Here is a 14,784-nt window from a genome sequence, read left to right as displayed (position 1 = left end):
CCCCTCTGTCCCTTCACTACCACCTTCTTGTTTGCCTAGTTGTGCAATGAGCCAAAATAAAGAAGTAAGCTGAGTTCACACGAACCATTTTTGAAGGGAGGACTCTAAATATGGCTCAGTTCACCAGTCAGATTCACTATGCTGTGATACGAACTCTTGTGCTAGCACAACAAGAGTTATGTACAAGGATGAGAGCCACAGGATTATTAGGACTGCTGCTGTCAAATACCAGCCTAAACCAATTCTGAAACAACAACTATACTTGATCTTTATGTAACAGCCTAAACAATTTTATTGATAAGCACACCAAGGAAACATTTATTTCTTCATGCTTAGCCACTGAGGATACTGTTTTGTAAATGCAGCTGTGAGATAAATTTTACCCTTGCTCTAGGTAGAACGGGTGAAAAATAACAGTTCTCAAGAAACCACTCCAGGTAAAGGCAAATGTTTTAACAATTGACTCTTAGCAACAGCTATTAACAGAAGAGGATGTAAACACAAGCAAGGTCTTCCTACCTGCTGATTAAGAAATCCTGCCATCATATCCCTAGTCATGCAGGAAGGCTGAGCAACTAAACGGCAACACATGTTTCCATACAGGGGCAGCCAAAAAGAGGATTCCTCTGGGGGAAAAGACCAGGCAAAAGAAAGACAAACAGTTCTGAACATCTGCCCTAAATATATAGGTTAGATTTCTACATCCATTTTTACATTAAGGTCATGAATGTAAATAAGTATTTTTTGTATTTAAGGAAAGATATTTCATCCCATAGGATTAGACTAAAACTGATTTTTAGTCTTCAGTAAGTTTTTTTAATTAAAAAAAATTTCAGAAGAATTTCAAGTAAAAATTGAGATACTATTGTGCAAGAACAAGTTGTTCTTACACAAAATATAGCTCTAAATCTCATTTCACAGATAGAAACATTTTGAAAGATAAGTACAGGGGCCATCTCACGTAAGTAGGATCCCCGAGCCCACCCCATCGTGGCACACAGCTACATTTACACATGAGCATTTGGCTTCAGATTGTGTTATTAAGGCTTAGAATTTGTATTTACTTCTGTCTTCAGCACTAGGAAAGCATTTAGGATTCCAAGGAGTTTCTAAGGAATTGGAATATCCCTCCTCAGTCAGCTCTGCTATGTAATAGGTTCTCTCTTCCTTAATTAGAAGCAGGTAATACGACATTCCATTGACATGACTCTGTCTTTGGTCACGTTTTAGAAATGCTTGTAATGAACCAAAATATCCAGGTATGTCATTTGTCACCAGACTAAGTTATGTAAATGCATGACAGAAAAAGGAATTTGAAGAAGAAAGAGTATAAAGTACTAACAAAGAAAGGCTTACAAATATCAAAGATTCTCAGAATTATTCATCCAACCCTTCAAGAAACAAATGCCCCATAATCTTCAAATCTATACTTATTCAGAATTAATGAAGTGTAAAGAATGAAATTCTCTTTGAGGTCAAGTTTACCCAAGTAAAAGATAAAGTTCCCAGAAACTACAGTGAAAGACAGTGAAAGTCCCATGTCTTAAGTTAAAAATTAGAGGGTGGCTTATGGGAGGGGCAATCCTTTCAGAAAATAATGGACGACTTATCAAAAACTGTAGTCCTGCTACTTAAAACATTACCTTCAGTTGCAGCATAATCATAGTCCCTGCGGTAGCACCTAGGTTGACTGCTGCCAACTTGTGCTGTCCCAGAGCCGAAGTACAGCGACCAACGCAAATTGCAAGCACACATGCTTACGTCCTGTGTTAAATCTGGGCCTGAAACAACCTAGTTGAACTGAAGCTATTTTTTCTACTTTCCTTCTGACTACCAAGGAAAAAGCGGTTCTTCATTCTGATACCCTTCCTTGGTTGTGAGGAAGGGGAAATAATTTGTATATAGCTACAACTCACATAAGACTGAGATGCAAATGACAGAAGAAACTCCCAAAAGAATTAAATTTTCATCTGGACTTGAAATTTTACTCAACTTAGAGTTTATTCAGCTGTGTACAGATGCCTATTTTAGAGCTGTTAAATATTTTATTAAAGTTGTTCTATATTAAGTATCAAGAAAAATAATCTTTTTAAGCTCTTCAGTTTACAAGAGGAAGAAATGCAAAATGTTACTGGTTTTTTATTTCCTTAAATTGAAACCATATGTACTTACCATTTCCTGTAATGGTAAGGTTGTGGGTCCTGAAACTGGGCTCAGCACTCTCCAGTCCCAAAGTGGTATATGCTAGCAAACTGTACTTTGCTCCACTAAACGTGAAAGAAAAGGCACGTTTAAGACATTTCTGTTTCACGTTGCTCAGGCAGTAATTAAAGGGAGTCTACACACGCCTGAGAGAACACATTTGGGTACCCAGGAACGCCAAGGTGCAAGGCAACATCTGGCAATGCCCGCAGATTGCCACCTTCCAACCTCTTCCCACAGAACTCCTCCATCTCTGGATTTCTTTGTAAACCACCACTGTCCCACAGTCTGTTCGTCTGCTTCCTCTATCGCTATCTTCTCCCTCCACCCTGTGCATAGCCCCGGTTCCGTTCCACCCCACAACTTCCACGCCAACGCCACAGGGCCCCATCAGGTGGCTCTTTCAACACCACCTCTCTTGGACCTGCCAGCCAGGAAGTTTCTCATGTGGCCGCTGCCTTCGAGCTGGGCTCATGCTTACTGCTGAGCCAGCAGCTGCCCAACCCAGGTGTTAAGGCTGGGCTATCCAACCTCTCTGCACCCTGAGGATGCTAAAAGCATTTCTGTCCTCTGGTCAGACACCAAGTAACTTTTAATAGTTTTACAAATTTTATTCCTAGGCCCAAATCAACTAGATTTGGTAATAGGTTCAAAAATTGCTATAGTTAATAGAACAACTGATGATATAAACTATCTGAAAATACAGGTTAAAAATTAAAAGGCTTTATACTGCTCTTCCATATTGCTCTGCTCTTTTGCTTTGCCTGTGTAGACTACACTTTATAGAACAGTTGTTTATATATGTATTTTTAAATAGTATTTAATAGCTTGATTCTTCGCACACAGAAATCTGTGCAGAAATCCTACAGTCAGTTTTGTAGCATAAAGCACTCTTGCTCACAGGTTTCAGAATGTTATATCTTTGGTTTGGATTTTGCCTAGGGAAAAAAAAAATTACATTTACAATTCAGCACAGTGCATGTGGAATGCAGTTCTCGGAATAAACTAGTATAAATTTGGTACATGTTTAACCTTTTCCCCCAAATACTCTTCAGACCAAGTAACAGATTTACAGTCCAGCAATGCAGTAAGAATTCCACCTGGCTAATGGCAGTTTAAACAAAGTTCACAAGAAAACAAACCCCTCAAAATCACTAACTACTTCCCCTAACAGGATCTAGCGTAAGATCCTTAGAATATTTTCAGTACAGCATAAGATAGCTTAGTGGTGTAAAAGGTGAGAAGACACTACTGAACTAACATCACTAAAAAAGTTTTCTACCATAACATTTTTCAAATGTTATTTCTCCTAATAGCACAGTGGGAACATATGGTTTTAAAATCTTTGGCTCTGCAGAGGAACAAGGCAGATGTCTACCTAGCCCTAACCCTAATGAAAGAGGAGGAGGAAAAGTAGCATGTTAGCAAAGAGGTCTGTTACACATCTATCTCAAGGGAATAAAGAGAAAATTAAATATAACATTCTGGGTGAAAAACCACTGCTGTGAAACATTTCAAGAGGGTGATCTGAACAAAAACTCATCAGCATTTGTATATATTGCCTGCTAGACTTTTCCCTAACAAAAGATTCTCCACTGATTATGTTTTGCCATGCAGTTGAGCAATACATTACCATTCTATTTATACTGTACCAAAAAGTTCAGTTTCTTCTCACAGATAAAACTTCTGTGCTGATTTTAAAGTTACTTGTTTTCTAAAGCATGACTAATTACCACAACAACCTTGCCAAAAAAAATAGCTACTTCACTTTTAAAATATGCTTCACAGTAACATTTTCGTTCTAAAATGTAACAGTCATTCCTTTCAGCCAACTGCAATATAATTTAGAAAAGTTTTATCTGCAAATATTTTTCAAATTTAACTAGCTAATCAGGATTGCTGACTATGTTTTGCCTCTACATTTCACAGAATTAACTAACTGCCTTAAATGGCAGTTTCTTTGTATAACAAAGAATAATCTTTCTGCTGCATCTCATTCAGTACTTTGCACATCTATAGTATTTTTCCAGTAATAACTTTATTAAAAAAAAAAAAAAATCAGCTCATCTCCACAACATGCCTGTGGCAAAGGCTCGTTGTTAAATCTGTTTACTGATCAAGAGACAGAGGCACCAAAGTTGCCACGCAGACACTGGCGTGGGAAGGTGTAATTATGTCACCCTTTCTATAGATGCATATTAATTAATTCATCTCAGATTCCAGAATCTGTTCCTGAATATTAATCCCAATGTTTGAAATCCCAATCTTAGTTCACTCATGCAGATATATAGAGTGGAGGATTTGTGAATCAAAAAAAAATAATCCAATATGCTCACCTTTCAATCAGATTTTAAACAATAGAAGGTAAAAACAAATGTAACCTTCAGGTACTAAAAAGAACCCAACCGTAAAAGTGACGCCATTAGATTAGACTATGTACTTCCAGCAAAATATCACTATGAATTTGCCAATTCAAACATAGGACACCAAAGCCATGCCTCCAGCACAGTGGAGGACAATACATAAAAGGCAGTGACAAGTCCATGCATAGGCCAGTTCTGCCAGTGAATAAAAATGGACTTCAGGGAATGTCTTCAACAATTTATCCAAAGAGCAACCCAGTTACTATGGAATTCAATAATATAACTGCACTAAACATTTTCCTTCTATGACACATGTAAAAAGAAAAAAAAATTAAGCTAGAATAGAAAAATTAGCAGGCAAAAGACTGTATAGAAATGAACAGTGAGATAATTAAGAGTAGAGAGAATATCAGTATAGCTGAAGTTAACCAACCTATGCAACCATTCAAAGCACTTTATCACTAAGCTTTTGCAAGACGTTACAAAGCTGACAGTTTCCTCACTAACCAGGGAGATTTCTAAGCCAAGAAGTCTGACACAGAGGGATAACAGAGTTTTTTGGAAAATGGAGAAGTTCGCTCATGTGTGCTCCGAAAAGAATAAGGCCTGTACAAATGAAATCTACAGAGAAAACGTGTTCATATAATACAGAAAGTTCCCTTTTTTGTTGCAGTTTAATTTCACCTGCTGGACTGGTAAAACTCTCTGGGAATACTTGAAAGATCTCTTGTAATCTTGCAATCTCTTCCCCTTTATAAGGGCTACATACCAAGGTCTTACTAATATAAATCCTGAGGGGAGCCTATAAAAAAAAATCGACAACTTATTTTCTGCCTATACTAACCCATTTCTTTCCAAGAATCTTTTTAATCACCTAGTAAAGCCATCATTAAACACATCGTTGTTCATTTAACTCTGTTAAGAGAGTAACAGTCACCGAGAGATGATTATTTAGAGTAGAAACAACAAACTTCAAGATGGAGGAAAGCAAAATACAATCACAATTGAGAAACCAAAAGCAAAACCCAAGGCAGGTGGTAGCTGCTTAGACTGCCTACTGATGATGATGCTTCTTTAAGAGACAGACAAGCTATATTCAAGCAAGTACAGCCAGCAAATAAGCTAGTGGTTATATCTGAAGCAAACGGTATCTAATGATAGTGTGTCATTGCCCAGCAGAAGCTTGTGGAAAGCACAGCCACCTGAGATGATGCAGATTGAAAGATACATTGTCATTAGGTGGAACACACTGGAAAGTTAGTGATAAAATTTGCTTTGTTCTCTGGATAAGATCTCTTGGATGTGTATTTTTGATTGAAACAGTAATATCAGTATACAGTAATATCAGTTTGACAAAGATAGAATATGCTTGAATGTTTCCTTTTAAAATCCAGGCAAACAGATATATGAAGATAGACTAGGAGTACGCTCAACACTTGGCAAGAATTAGGCATTGATTCTTTACTGTTCAGCCAAAAAAAAAAAAAAAAGTAATTCCTTGAAAAAATTGCTTTCTAAAATCAATATTATTAGTATTTACAATTTAGGTACTTGGCCTACTTAAATCCCAATGAAATTGAAGTAGCTGGGAAATATTAGTAGGCAGTTAACTTCATTAAAAAAATGCATAAAAGACTTAAGATCATTTTTTAAAGGAAACAGGTAAATTACTGGGAACAGCATTTATTTCTATGAACACTGAAAACCAGTAAGTCATTTTAAAATGTTCTGTGCTATAGTCAATTAAAAAAAACCCTCCTGTTAAGCAGCTTGTAACTGTAAAGTGCCCTTGACAGTCCAGAGGTTTACTGAAAAGCCAGCAAATGGAATGACCCCCATGTGCACAACAGGCACAACAAACAGCTCAGTCAGCTTCATTAGGGGAGAGGGTACAAGAGAGGTTTCTCCTGTCTACATACCACGCTTCTTTTTTTTCACACAACTTGTAGCTTTAAGACATGTCTACCTGTCTGTTGTGTATGAGCAAAAATGGCTAGGTACAAAAATAATATGGGGGAAGGAGTAAATGGGAAAGAGAGAAGGAGAGGTAGATGGACAGAGGGACACAGACAGACTGATTGTACAAGCTTGATTTCCTCCAGAGATCAAACTAAAAATATTATAGAATTTGCAAATAACAGTGGATTTACCAGCTAGCTAACTGTATAGCAGAAAGATAAAGCCTACTCCTGTGATTCAAGATCAGATCAGGCCCCAAGGCTGAGTGACATGGTCAGAATTCACACCTACTTTCTTCTTTCCTATTTAAAATGTAAATTTCTTTTCATTCGGGTAAGTACAGAAATAATCGCTTTCTTGGCAATTTTCCAGAAATTTACAACATATTTGGCTTATTTCTATTTTTAAAATGACAAAACCAGAATATCAATATATATGGCTTACTGGATGACTGGGTCAGCGGGCAAAAGGGATTCAGTGCTGTCTTCTTCCAGTGCAGCTTTGAGTTTCTTCCCTGTAGCTTTGCTGAGGGATGTTTTAAGCTTCTTTGCTAGTTTCTTAGGAGTGTTTGTTACATATAAAGACTCCTCTGTACAGCAACTATACACTTCAACCTTCACCTGGAAATCTGGTCTTGCTTCATCACTGGAAAGGGGGAGGAGAAAATTTCAGAGCATTTGTTGATAAACTGAGTATGCAGCCAAGGAATGCTGCTGCTATATACATTAAATAACATATATTTCTAATCAAGGGAAGGAATGCTGTAAGATTCAGGCGAAGACATACATTAATATGGAATTAAAGACTAGAGTACACAGCAGTAACTTAGTCTTGAAGTCATGAGATGGATGTTATAATTAAATCATAAACAATTGCAAACAGGAAATTCAACGTTTATGTTAAAAACTCAAAAAAACCCATGTTATGGAAATACACAGGCAAGACATTCAAACACTCTTAAATCTGCCCTCTACTGTTACGTAAAAATCACATGATTGAAAACCTATCTGTGCCTATAGTCCTAAATCATATTGAACTGTTTTAAAGACACCTTAGTCGCAGCCCATCCCCTCCAGATTACCAAAAAAACCCTCTCTCACTTACAACCAACAAAATTCATCATTCATAACTATCTGCTGCTGTGTTCTTCTGCCCACAGCCTATGCTTTCTCTGTTTTCAGTTCTACTGATTCTCTTGTTCTCAAGCTTAGTCATCAAACCAGGAGCCTAACCTCATCTTTCAGGTACAAATGATGTCATGACACACATGCCTACAATGAAATCATCCCAAAGGCTTTTATAAAAAGCCCTTCTTTATCTCGGGGGGTACAAGGCAAGTTAGAGTGCCTTTTCTGCTTTTGTTGCAGTATTTCACAGAAAGTTATAATGGTCAAGTCTCATATCTTTGAAGAAGGAGATTTAAATCTTTGTCCCTACTGTTAATGTGAACACGTGTTTAAGAGAGTTTAAAATCTTATTTAAAGATCAACTCTCTCTCAACCACTTGGTTTTCAGGATCTTGATTTAAAGTTTTCAATAGTTCTAGCTTTCCAGTCAGTCTTCCTCAGGAGACTGAATCTAAATTGCTAATATAAAAAATAAAGCAGGGGTGGATGGGGGGAAGTTAAGTGCCTCTCAGGACTCTCTTAAAAATTATAAAGCAACAAAAAGGTACATGAGAACACCTTTCTACTCTTTTCCAGGTTACTTTTAAAGATAAGTGAATAATTTCCTGTCTAGTATTTTTCAACTATAAGGACTCTGCCTGTAGCACATGCTCATATAGGTGTAACAGAACATGAGGCGTAGAAAGAGCCTGTAGCCTGCTGTACAGAATAATACTTAAAACACTGGGTGCAATGTTCATGCCTATACTTTCATAATGCTTTCTGGTTTTAGTATTAATTTAATTCCATCCTTGAGGTACAAGTTTGTTTATCTCTTTATATAAAGAAAAATGCCTCAGCACGGCAAAAATGAAAAGAAGTACAGTTCAAGTGGCACATTGACAACCAGCATCATTATGTATGTAAAAACCAACTTTCCAGAGGTGGGGATCCACCATCCACTGAAATTAACAGGACCTCTACTTATTCCTCTGCCCACAGAAAAATTTAGTGGACCTCAGCCAATCTTAATCATATACACTTTCAAAAGAAAACAGCAATATTTGTACTTCATTCAACAGAAATAAATTATACTCACAATATGGTTACATTTTCAAAACAGATATCTGTTATTGCTTTATCCACAATAGCCACCTCTGTATCAAAAACCTCAGCTCCCATTCTGAACAAACAAAAAACTGCATAGCGCTGTGATTCTGGAGAGAGCCAAAGAAATGTTTTATTAGCCATATTACACATCACAATACTAAATGCTTCCAGTAAACAAAAGTAGAAGAAATGGCAATTCAGACCTCTAAGGAACTGCCCTCAACTTCTCCCCACCATAAGTTTTCATCATAAGATTTTATGATAATTGAACTATCAAACTGCCTGTACAGGTAGAACAACATTCAGAGGGAAAAAAGGCCTACCTCCACTCAACTTTTTTTTTTTTTCCTGATAATCAGGGGTAGTTTGTGCTACCAACTTCAGAAATGTTAGTAAAAACAAAAGTGATTTTAAACAAAAGAAACCTAACATTTGATCCAAAGGCTGTATTATTTTATGAATGTACTATATAGGATTAGACTATTTTGCCACGCTTAGCCCCTCTGACCCTATTGAAAATCAAAGTGAAATCAATGCCAGGTGACAGCTGGAACAGATTTAAGGTTAATCTCCATGACACAGCAAAATGCATGTACTTGAAGACTATCCAATAATACACTCAACACCAACAGACAACTTTCATTTAAATTTCTCACTGGAAACAGCCTCCAATATACTCTCTCAAGTGTAGACAAGACATAGAACAACATGTTTAATCAGAAGTTTCTCAGCTAGCCATTTAATAACAACACTTCTGTTGCTCCCTCTGGAATTTTCAGAGACTACAGTTTAAACAGACAGAACCACGGGACTTCAAACTAACCCAGCTTGCTACAACCAACAACCTTAAGAGCAACTACGCAACAACCAAAGTAAAATATGGATCTACTGAAAGGTCAAAGAAGGGGTTGAAATGAGTATGGACTTCCCCATCCAGTTTAAATTTACAGGCACAAGCAATTGCTTATCACAGTAGTTCATTACATCTTACATACTTTCTTTATTGCTGAAGTGATCAGAGCCTTTCCACATTAATGGTATTCGAATATCTAAAGCGAAAAAAAAAGTAGGGAAATTAAGTTATAGCCAATACTGTGGATCTGTGATCAAAACAAATTACAAAGTTTCTTGTTTCTTTTCCTGGTGTTCTGGAGGTAACAGAACCTTCTACCCAAAGAACAGCATAAGTGTTACAATTTTATGATCCATGTCAAAAGAAAATTCATCCATTAGTTCAACTTGAAGTGTCATTTTTCTTTTAGAAATTATGCTAGGATAAAGAATATTTTAAATCTCATTTGAAAGTACCTGAAATAACATTTCAGAGTGGCTGTGTAACACAGTTCTGAGAGGTTCTGAGTCCATTATTATACATACATGTAAACTGAAACTCTGCTTGCCTTGTGCTGGAAACCACTCATCCGACTGCAAGAAGAAAAACTTCCTGTTTTAGTGGAAAGACTGGGATACTTATACTGCAAACACATCTTGCTTTGCTAACCACAGAGAACATATCACTTGTAATCACATTCCCAGTTTGAATGGGAATTTCAACTCAGAAATATCCTTCTACTTCAGAACCATAGTAGAGAGGCAATTACAGAACCATTATTTTAAGTCATACCTGTCATTTTAATATTAGGAAAGTATTTTTTTCCACAAATTTTCCAATTTATCTACTCAATCCAACACAGTACTGAGTGACATCTTCCTCCAGTTTCAAGGACTCACGTTTAGACATAATGCTTCTTAGTCCTTTGTTAAAAGACAAATGCAGTGGGGGCTTTATAAATCCAAAATTGGTTTCTTAAGCACAACACAGTGTTGTTTAAAAGTATATGCAATATATTAAGTGACACATGATGGCAGCAGTGAACAGCACTAGCTCAATTGTCTTTTGATAGAAATCTTCAATATTGTTATAAAGGAGCAGTGTTGAGCTTTGTATGAGGCCGACAGAAAAATCCACATACAGTATGCTAAGATGCAAAACAGTAGTGGTATTTTAGCAACAGATTGTCATGTATTCCTACAGGGTTTTACCCATAAAACTTCTTGTTTATTTAAGTGAAACTGCATGTAGCCACTCTGCTTCAGAAGTTACACCGAATTAAAAATTTTAATTTAATTTTGATTCCAAATTAAAAATTTTAAGTTAATTTTGATTATATTATGTGACATCTTATTAGACATGCTATTTCAATTTTGAAACTTGCAAATTCATATATTTTTAAGTGTTCATGAAAACTAATGAAGTTTCAACAGTGAACTACCAGTATACAGCTTGAGACTGCCACAACTTCCTGAAAATCAATGTCACCATGTTCTGAAACTGCCTCTCACTTCTAAAGATGCATTTGCATAGTAAGTGTTTATAAAAATAGTTACTTTTTCAAAATAAGGAAACAGAAACAGTTTCATTAAAAGTTATAGAATTCTCTCAAACTTTAAAAAAAAAAAAATATATCTGTCAGAGACAAAAAACAGAATGTTTCTTTCCAAAGACAAAGGTCTTAAATTTACTTAAAAGTGTGAAAATAGAGTTATAATAAAAGCCTTTTCTCATCTTTAATCATAGCAAACTCTGAACGACAATTTTAATGCGCTCAATAGGTCTTGTTAACAATTAGAGTACTAGATTAAAGATTACTTCTGTATGCCACTTTCAATATCATGCTAGCTGAAAAATTTACACCTTAGAAAATCATCATGATATAGATAGTCAATCACTTGAACAAGTTTAACATGATACTGGCAAATGAGTTTTCAATTCATTCTTGAATTGAAAGAGCTGCCATTTATCAAAAACAAAGATCAATTTTCACACACCTTAATTTCAGTTACCATTAGCTGTAAATCTATGTGGATTCAAATTGGATACATTCAAGCACTACAATTAATCAGATTTAAAGCCAATGATTCCTTTATAAAATTAAATTATGATTATGCCTTTTGATCAACATTTAATGTATTGTCTTCTGACAAAATAATTGATTGATAACATAAATTACATAATTTATTCACACATGTGGGGGATAAATAAGTAAAAATAATAGAAGTGTGAAAATCTGTGGAATAAGGAATGCACTCCCCACACAGTATCTGACATACAGTTGCTTTCTGTAGGAGTACATTCCTCAGTACTCCTGCATAGCTGTTCCTGAACTTTTGGTGTTGGCCACATGATCACACTTTTTTTTGGTAATAGTCTAAGCTTCTGGCATGTACTAACCATATGATACGCCAATATATTTATAAGTGGATGGATTACTTTACCCTAAAAAAATCCATTCTTTACCTTCAATTCTTAAATTACATGCCCTGTCATATTACATGGACTACCACTCACTCCTCATTTCCAACCTCTCCCAGACAATCCAGTCACGACATCTCCTGATTCACGCTGCTTGTATTCGCAACTGCGTTTCTCAACAAGGCAGCCACGTGCAGACGCACTCGTGCCTTCCAAACACGCAGGGCAACTCCAGTCACAAATCCACTGAAGGTCGGCATACAAGAGAGAAGAAATGCAGCATGCCCAATTTGCTACACAAGGATTGGGAAAGACAGGGAAAGAAGAATAATGGGACACTACAGACATGAACATACTGCATCTGTGGAAGCAGAGAGGACCTGATTCAGCATGCTAAATGGACACAGGGTAATGGGTCAGAGGACAACACAAGGAGGAACCGGCGAGGCATGTATTAACGTCATCTCAGGATGACGTCCCAATCATGTACCTTGCCCAGAGGCTCCTGCCCCTGCCAAGCAGGTACAAGCCTGTCCCCACAATTACATCTCATGTACCCCAGTTCTCTGCTTCTCAGGCACACACAGTGGAAAATAACAAGTTAATAACAGGTGATCTATAGAAAGCATAAATCTCTCAGCAGAGGCCAAGAAGAACATTGAGGTTTTGCTGCTGTAAACTGGACCTGACTAGGCTTCCTGACACGGGTATCTGGAGGCATGGCAGCATCCCAGCACTCACAGACTTGAGTTCACAATGAGGTAGTTGATGCCTCTTTCTCTTCTTCGCCTCGATCTATGCCATACTTCTGAGGATCATAACCTCTAGTTTGAGAACCACTATGTTAGTAACAGGACAGGATCATTAACAGATGGCACGTAATAGGAAGTGGTGTATTTCACCCTTCTATTCTCTTGTCCCATCAAAAGAAACTAGCTAAATGTTTCATATGCTAAACAAATTTTTCATACTAAAAATAAAGTCCTTACACAATTCCTATCTTCTAAACATAACAAAAAGTGTATTACATGATCCTAAAGTCTTCACTGCAGATAACTCTATAAATCTGAAGAAAGGTGCAACCACAGCACAGACAGGCAAACAGATGCTTTCATCCAACTACCATAAGGAGGAAAGACAGATACACATTCTGCAAACAGCTGTTCTGGCAGAAAACATTACTGAACCATGTGCTCATCACTCTTCTTCTACTAGAAGTTGCCTTGCTTAAAGATATGTCAAAATATGCAGAATTAACAGTTTAAGTAGTGAGTCCTTCTACACTATTTTATTTTTAATGAAGCAGGTCAGGTTAGACATACACAGTATGATCACATCAAAGTTTCTCTTTGTGGGGGTAAAAAAAAGTTATCAGCACATTTATACTTATTTAGCTTTGAAATGTATTCTGTGTTTAGTGACAAACAGAAGAAGGAATTTCCCACTGTGAAAGTCCCTGAAAGTAAAATGGAAATACTAGGTAGGATCTTCAAAAGCACGTGTGTGACTTAAAAGCACAAGTCCCCTTGAAGCACAAGAGGATTTATGCCCCTGAACCACATATGCACTTTAAAAATACCATCTTGTTTGTGTAATTTGTATTATAAGTTACCATCCAGCCAATCAGCTCCTATAATTAAGTGACTACGCAGCCGCTTACCTGATATAGCAACCTTTGCTTTGCATGCCACCCGGTCTTTTGTCCCATTTTCTGAAGACCTGCCAAAAAGAAGAAACGAAAAACAAGGCTTGAGATCTGTGCATTTAGACTTCTAAAACTCAACCCTTTAAACATTAAAAAGTGTCAGGGTTTTCACATTAGAGCTCATTTCAAGCGCTTTTTTTTAAAGTTAAAACTTGGTATCTCTGGTTTAAGATAGGAGTCATTAGATTCCTGAGGACAATCTGGAAGGAGGGTATACCATCTATTTTCTTAATTCCCTAGAAGATTTTACTCCAAAGCTTATTTAACCTGGGTATTAAAACACAAATAGATTCATCTTCCTCATCTTTTCCAGCTCCAACAGAATCATATACATTATCAACTTTTCCCCTTCTATACACATCAATGAATAAGCAACGTAATTTATCGGTTCTATTATTGGTTAGAGAATTGCCTCCTCCTCCATTAATGGAGACCAATTACAAAATGTTGCATTGTTAATATTGTGATTTTACACGCCGGCAGACATGCTAAGTAGCCAGAGTGTAAATCTCAAGGTCAACCTTAAATTGAGTCAAAACAATCTGTAGATAATGAGTAACAACAGCGTGCTCTCCTTGTATCTGCCACTGCTCCTAACTCCTAACTGAAAAAGGTGAAAAGCAAATTTATAGCAGCTACCAATATCCTGACTTCCAGAGGCAGTTACAATATCTTCAGAACTCACAAATTACAGACCCACATAACAAGAAACAGGGACAAATTTCACTTGAAAACCCTAGAATTTTCTCTCTCAGCCATCATCATCTTACCTGGATTAAGCTTTAACCAAATTCCAGTCTTGAGCAAATACTGAAAAAAGAACTGCAGATGCACTACCAACTATCAAAGATATGAACTAAATAGTAGAGAAATAACTCTATAGCAAACATCTCTTCTAATCACCTCCACTGACGTTCAAAGGCGTTCAAAGGACACCTTAAGACAGAACTCTAAGCAATGCATGACAGACACAAATCAAGTAAACAATACGGCTGTTCAGATATATCTCCCAATATTTCTGCCCTGTTCTGGACATGTGCCATCACCATTCTGTGGTCACTGACATCAAAGACCAGGAGTTGAGTA

General features: G+C 36.8%; 1 protein-coding gene across 1 annotated transcript in view; it reads right to left on the bottom strand.

Annotated features, from left to right (window-relative positions):
- RTKN2 (rhotekin 2) overlaps nucleotides 1-14,784 on the bottom strand; it is a 32,559-nt gene that overhangs the window by 12,040 nt on the left and 5,735 nt on the right. The window contains exons 3-8 of the mRNA XM_074875670.1: nucleotides 13,654-13,712; nucleotides 9,736-9,789; nucleotides 8,730-8,847; nucleotides 6,969-7,169; nucleotides 2,173-2,267; nucleotides 520-626 (exon numbers count right to left, since the gene is read on the bottom strand). Coding sequence (XP_074731771.1) covers nucleotides 520-626; nucleotides 2,173-2,267; nucleotides 6,969-7,169; nucleotides 8,730-8,847; nucleotides 9,736-9,789; nucleotides 13,654-13,712 — 634 coding nt within the window. The remainder of the gene's footprint in view (nucleotides 1-519; nucleotides 627-2,172; nucleotides 2,268-6,968; nucleotides 7,170-8,729; nucleotides 8,848-9,735; nucleotides 9,790-13,653; nucleotides 13,713-14,784) is intronic.

Source organism: Strix uralensis, chromosome 7, assembly GCF_047716275.1.
Source record: "Strix uralensis isolate ZFMK-TIS-50842 chromosome 7, bStrUra1, whole genome shotgun sequence".
Lineage (NCBI taxonomy): Eukaryota > Metazoa > Chordata > Aves > Strigiformes > Strigidae > Strix > Strix uralensis.
This window is presented reverse-complemented; position numbering and strand designations above follow the sequence as displayed.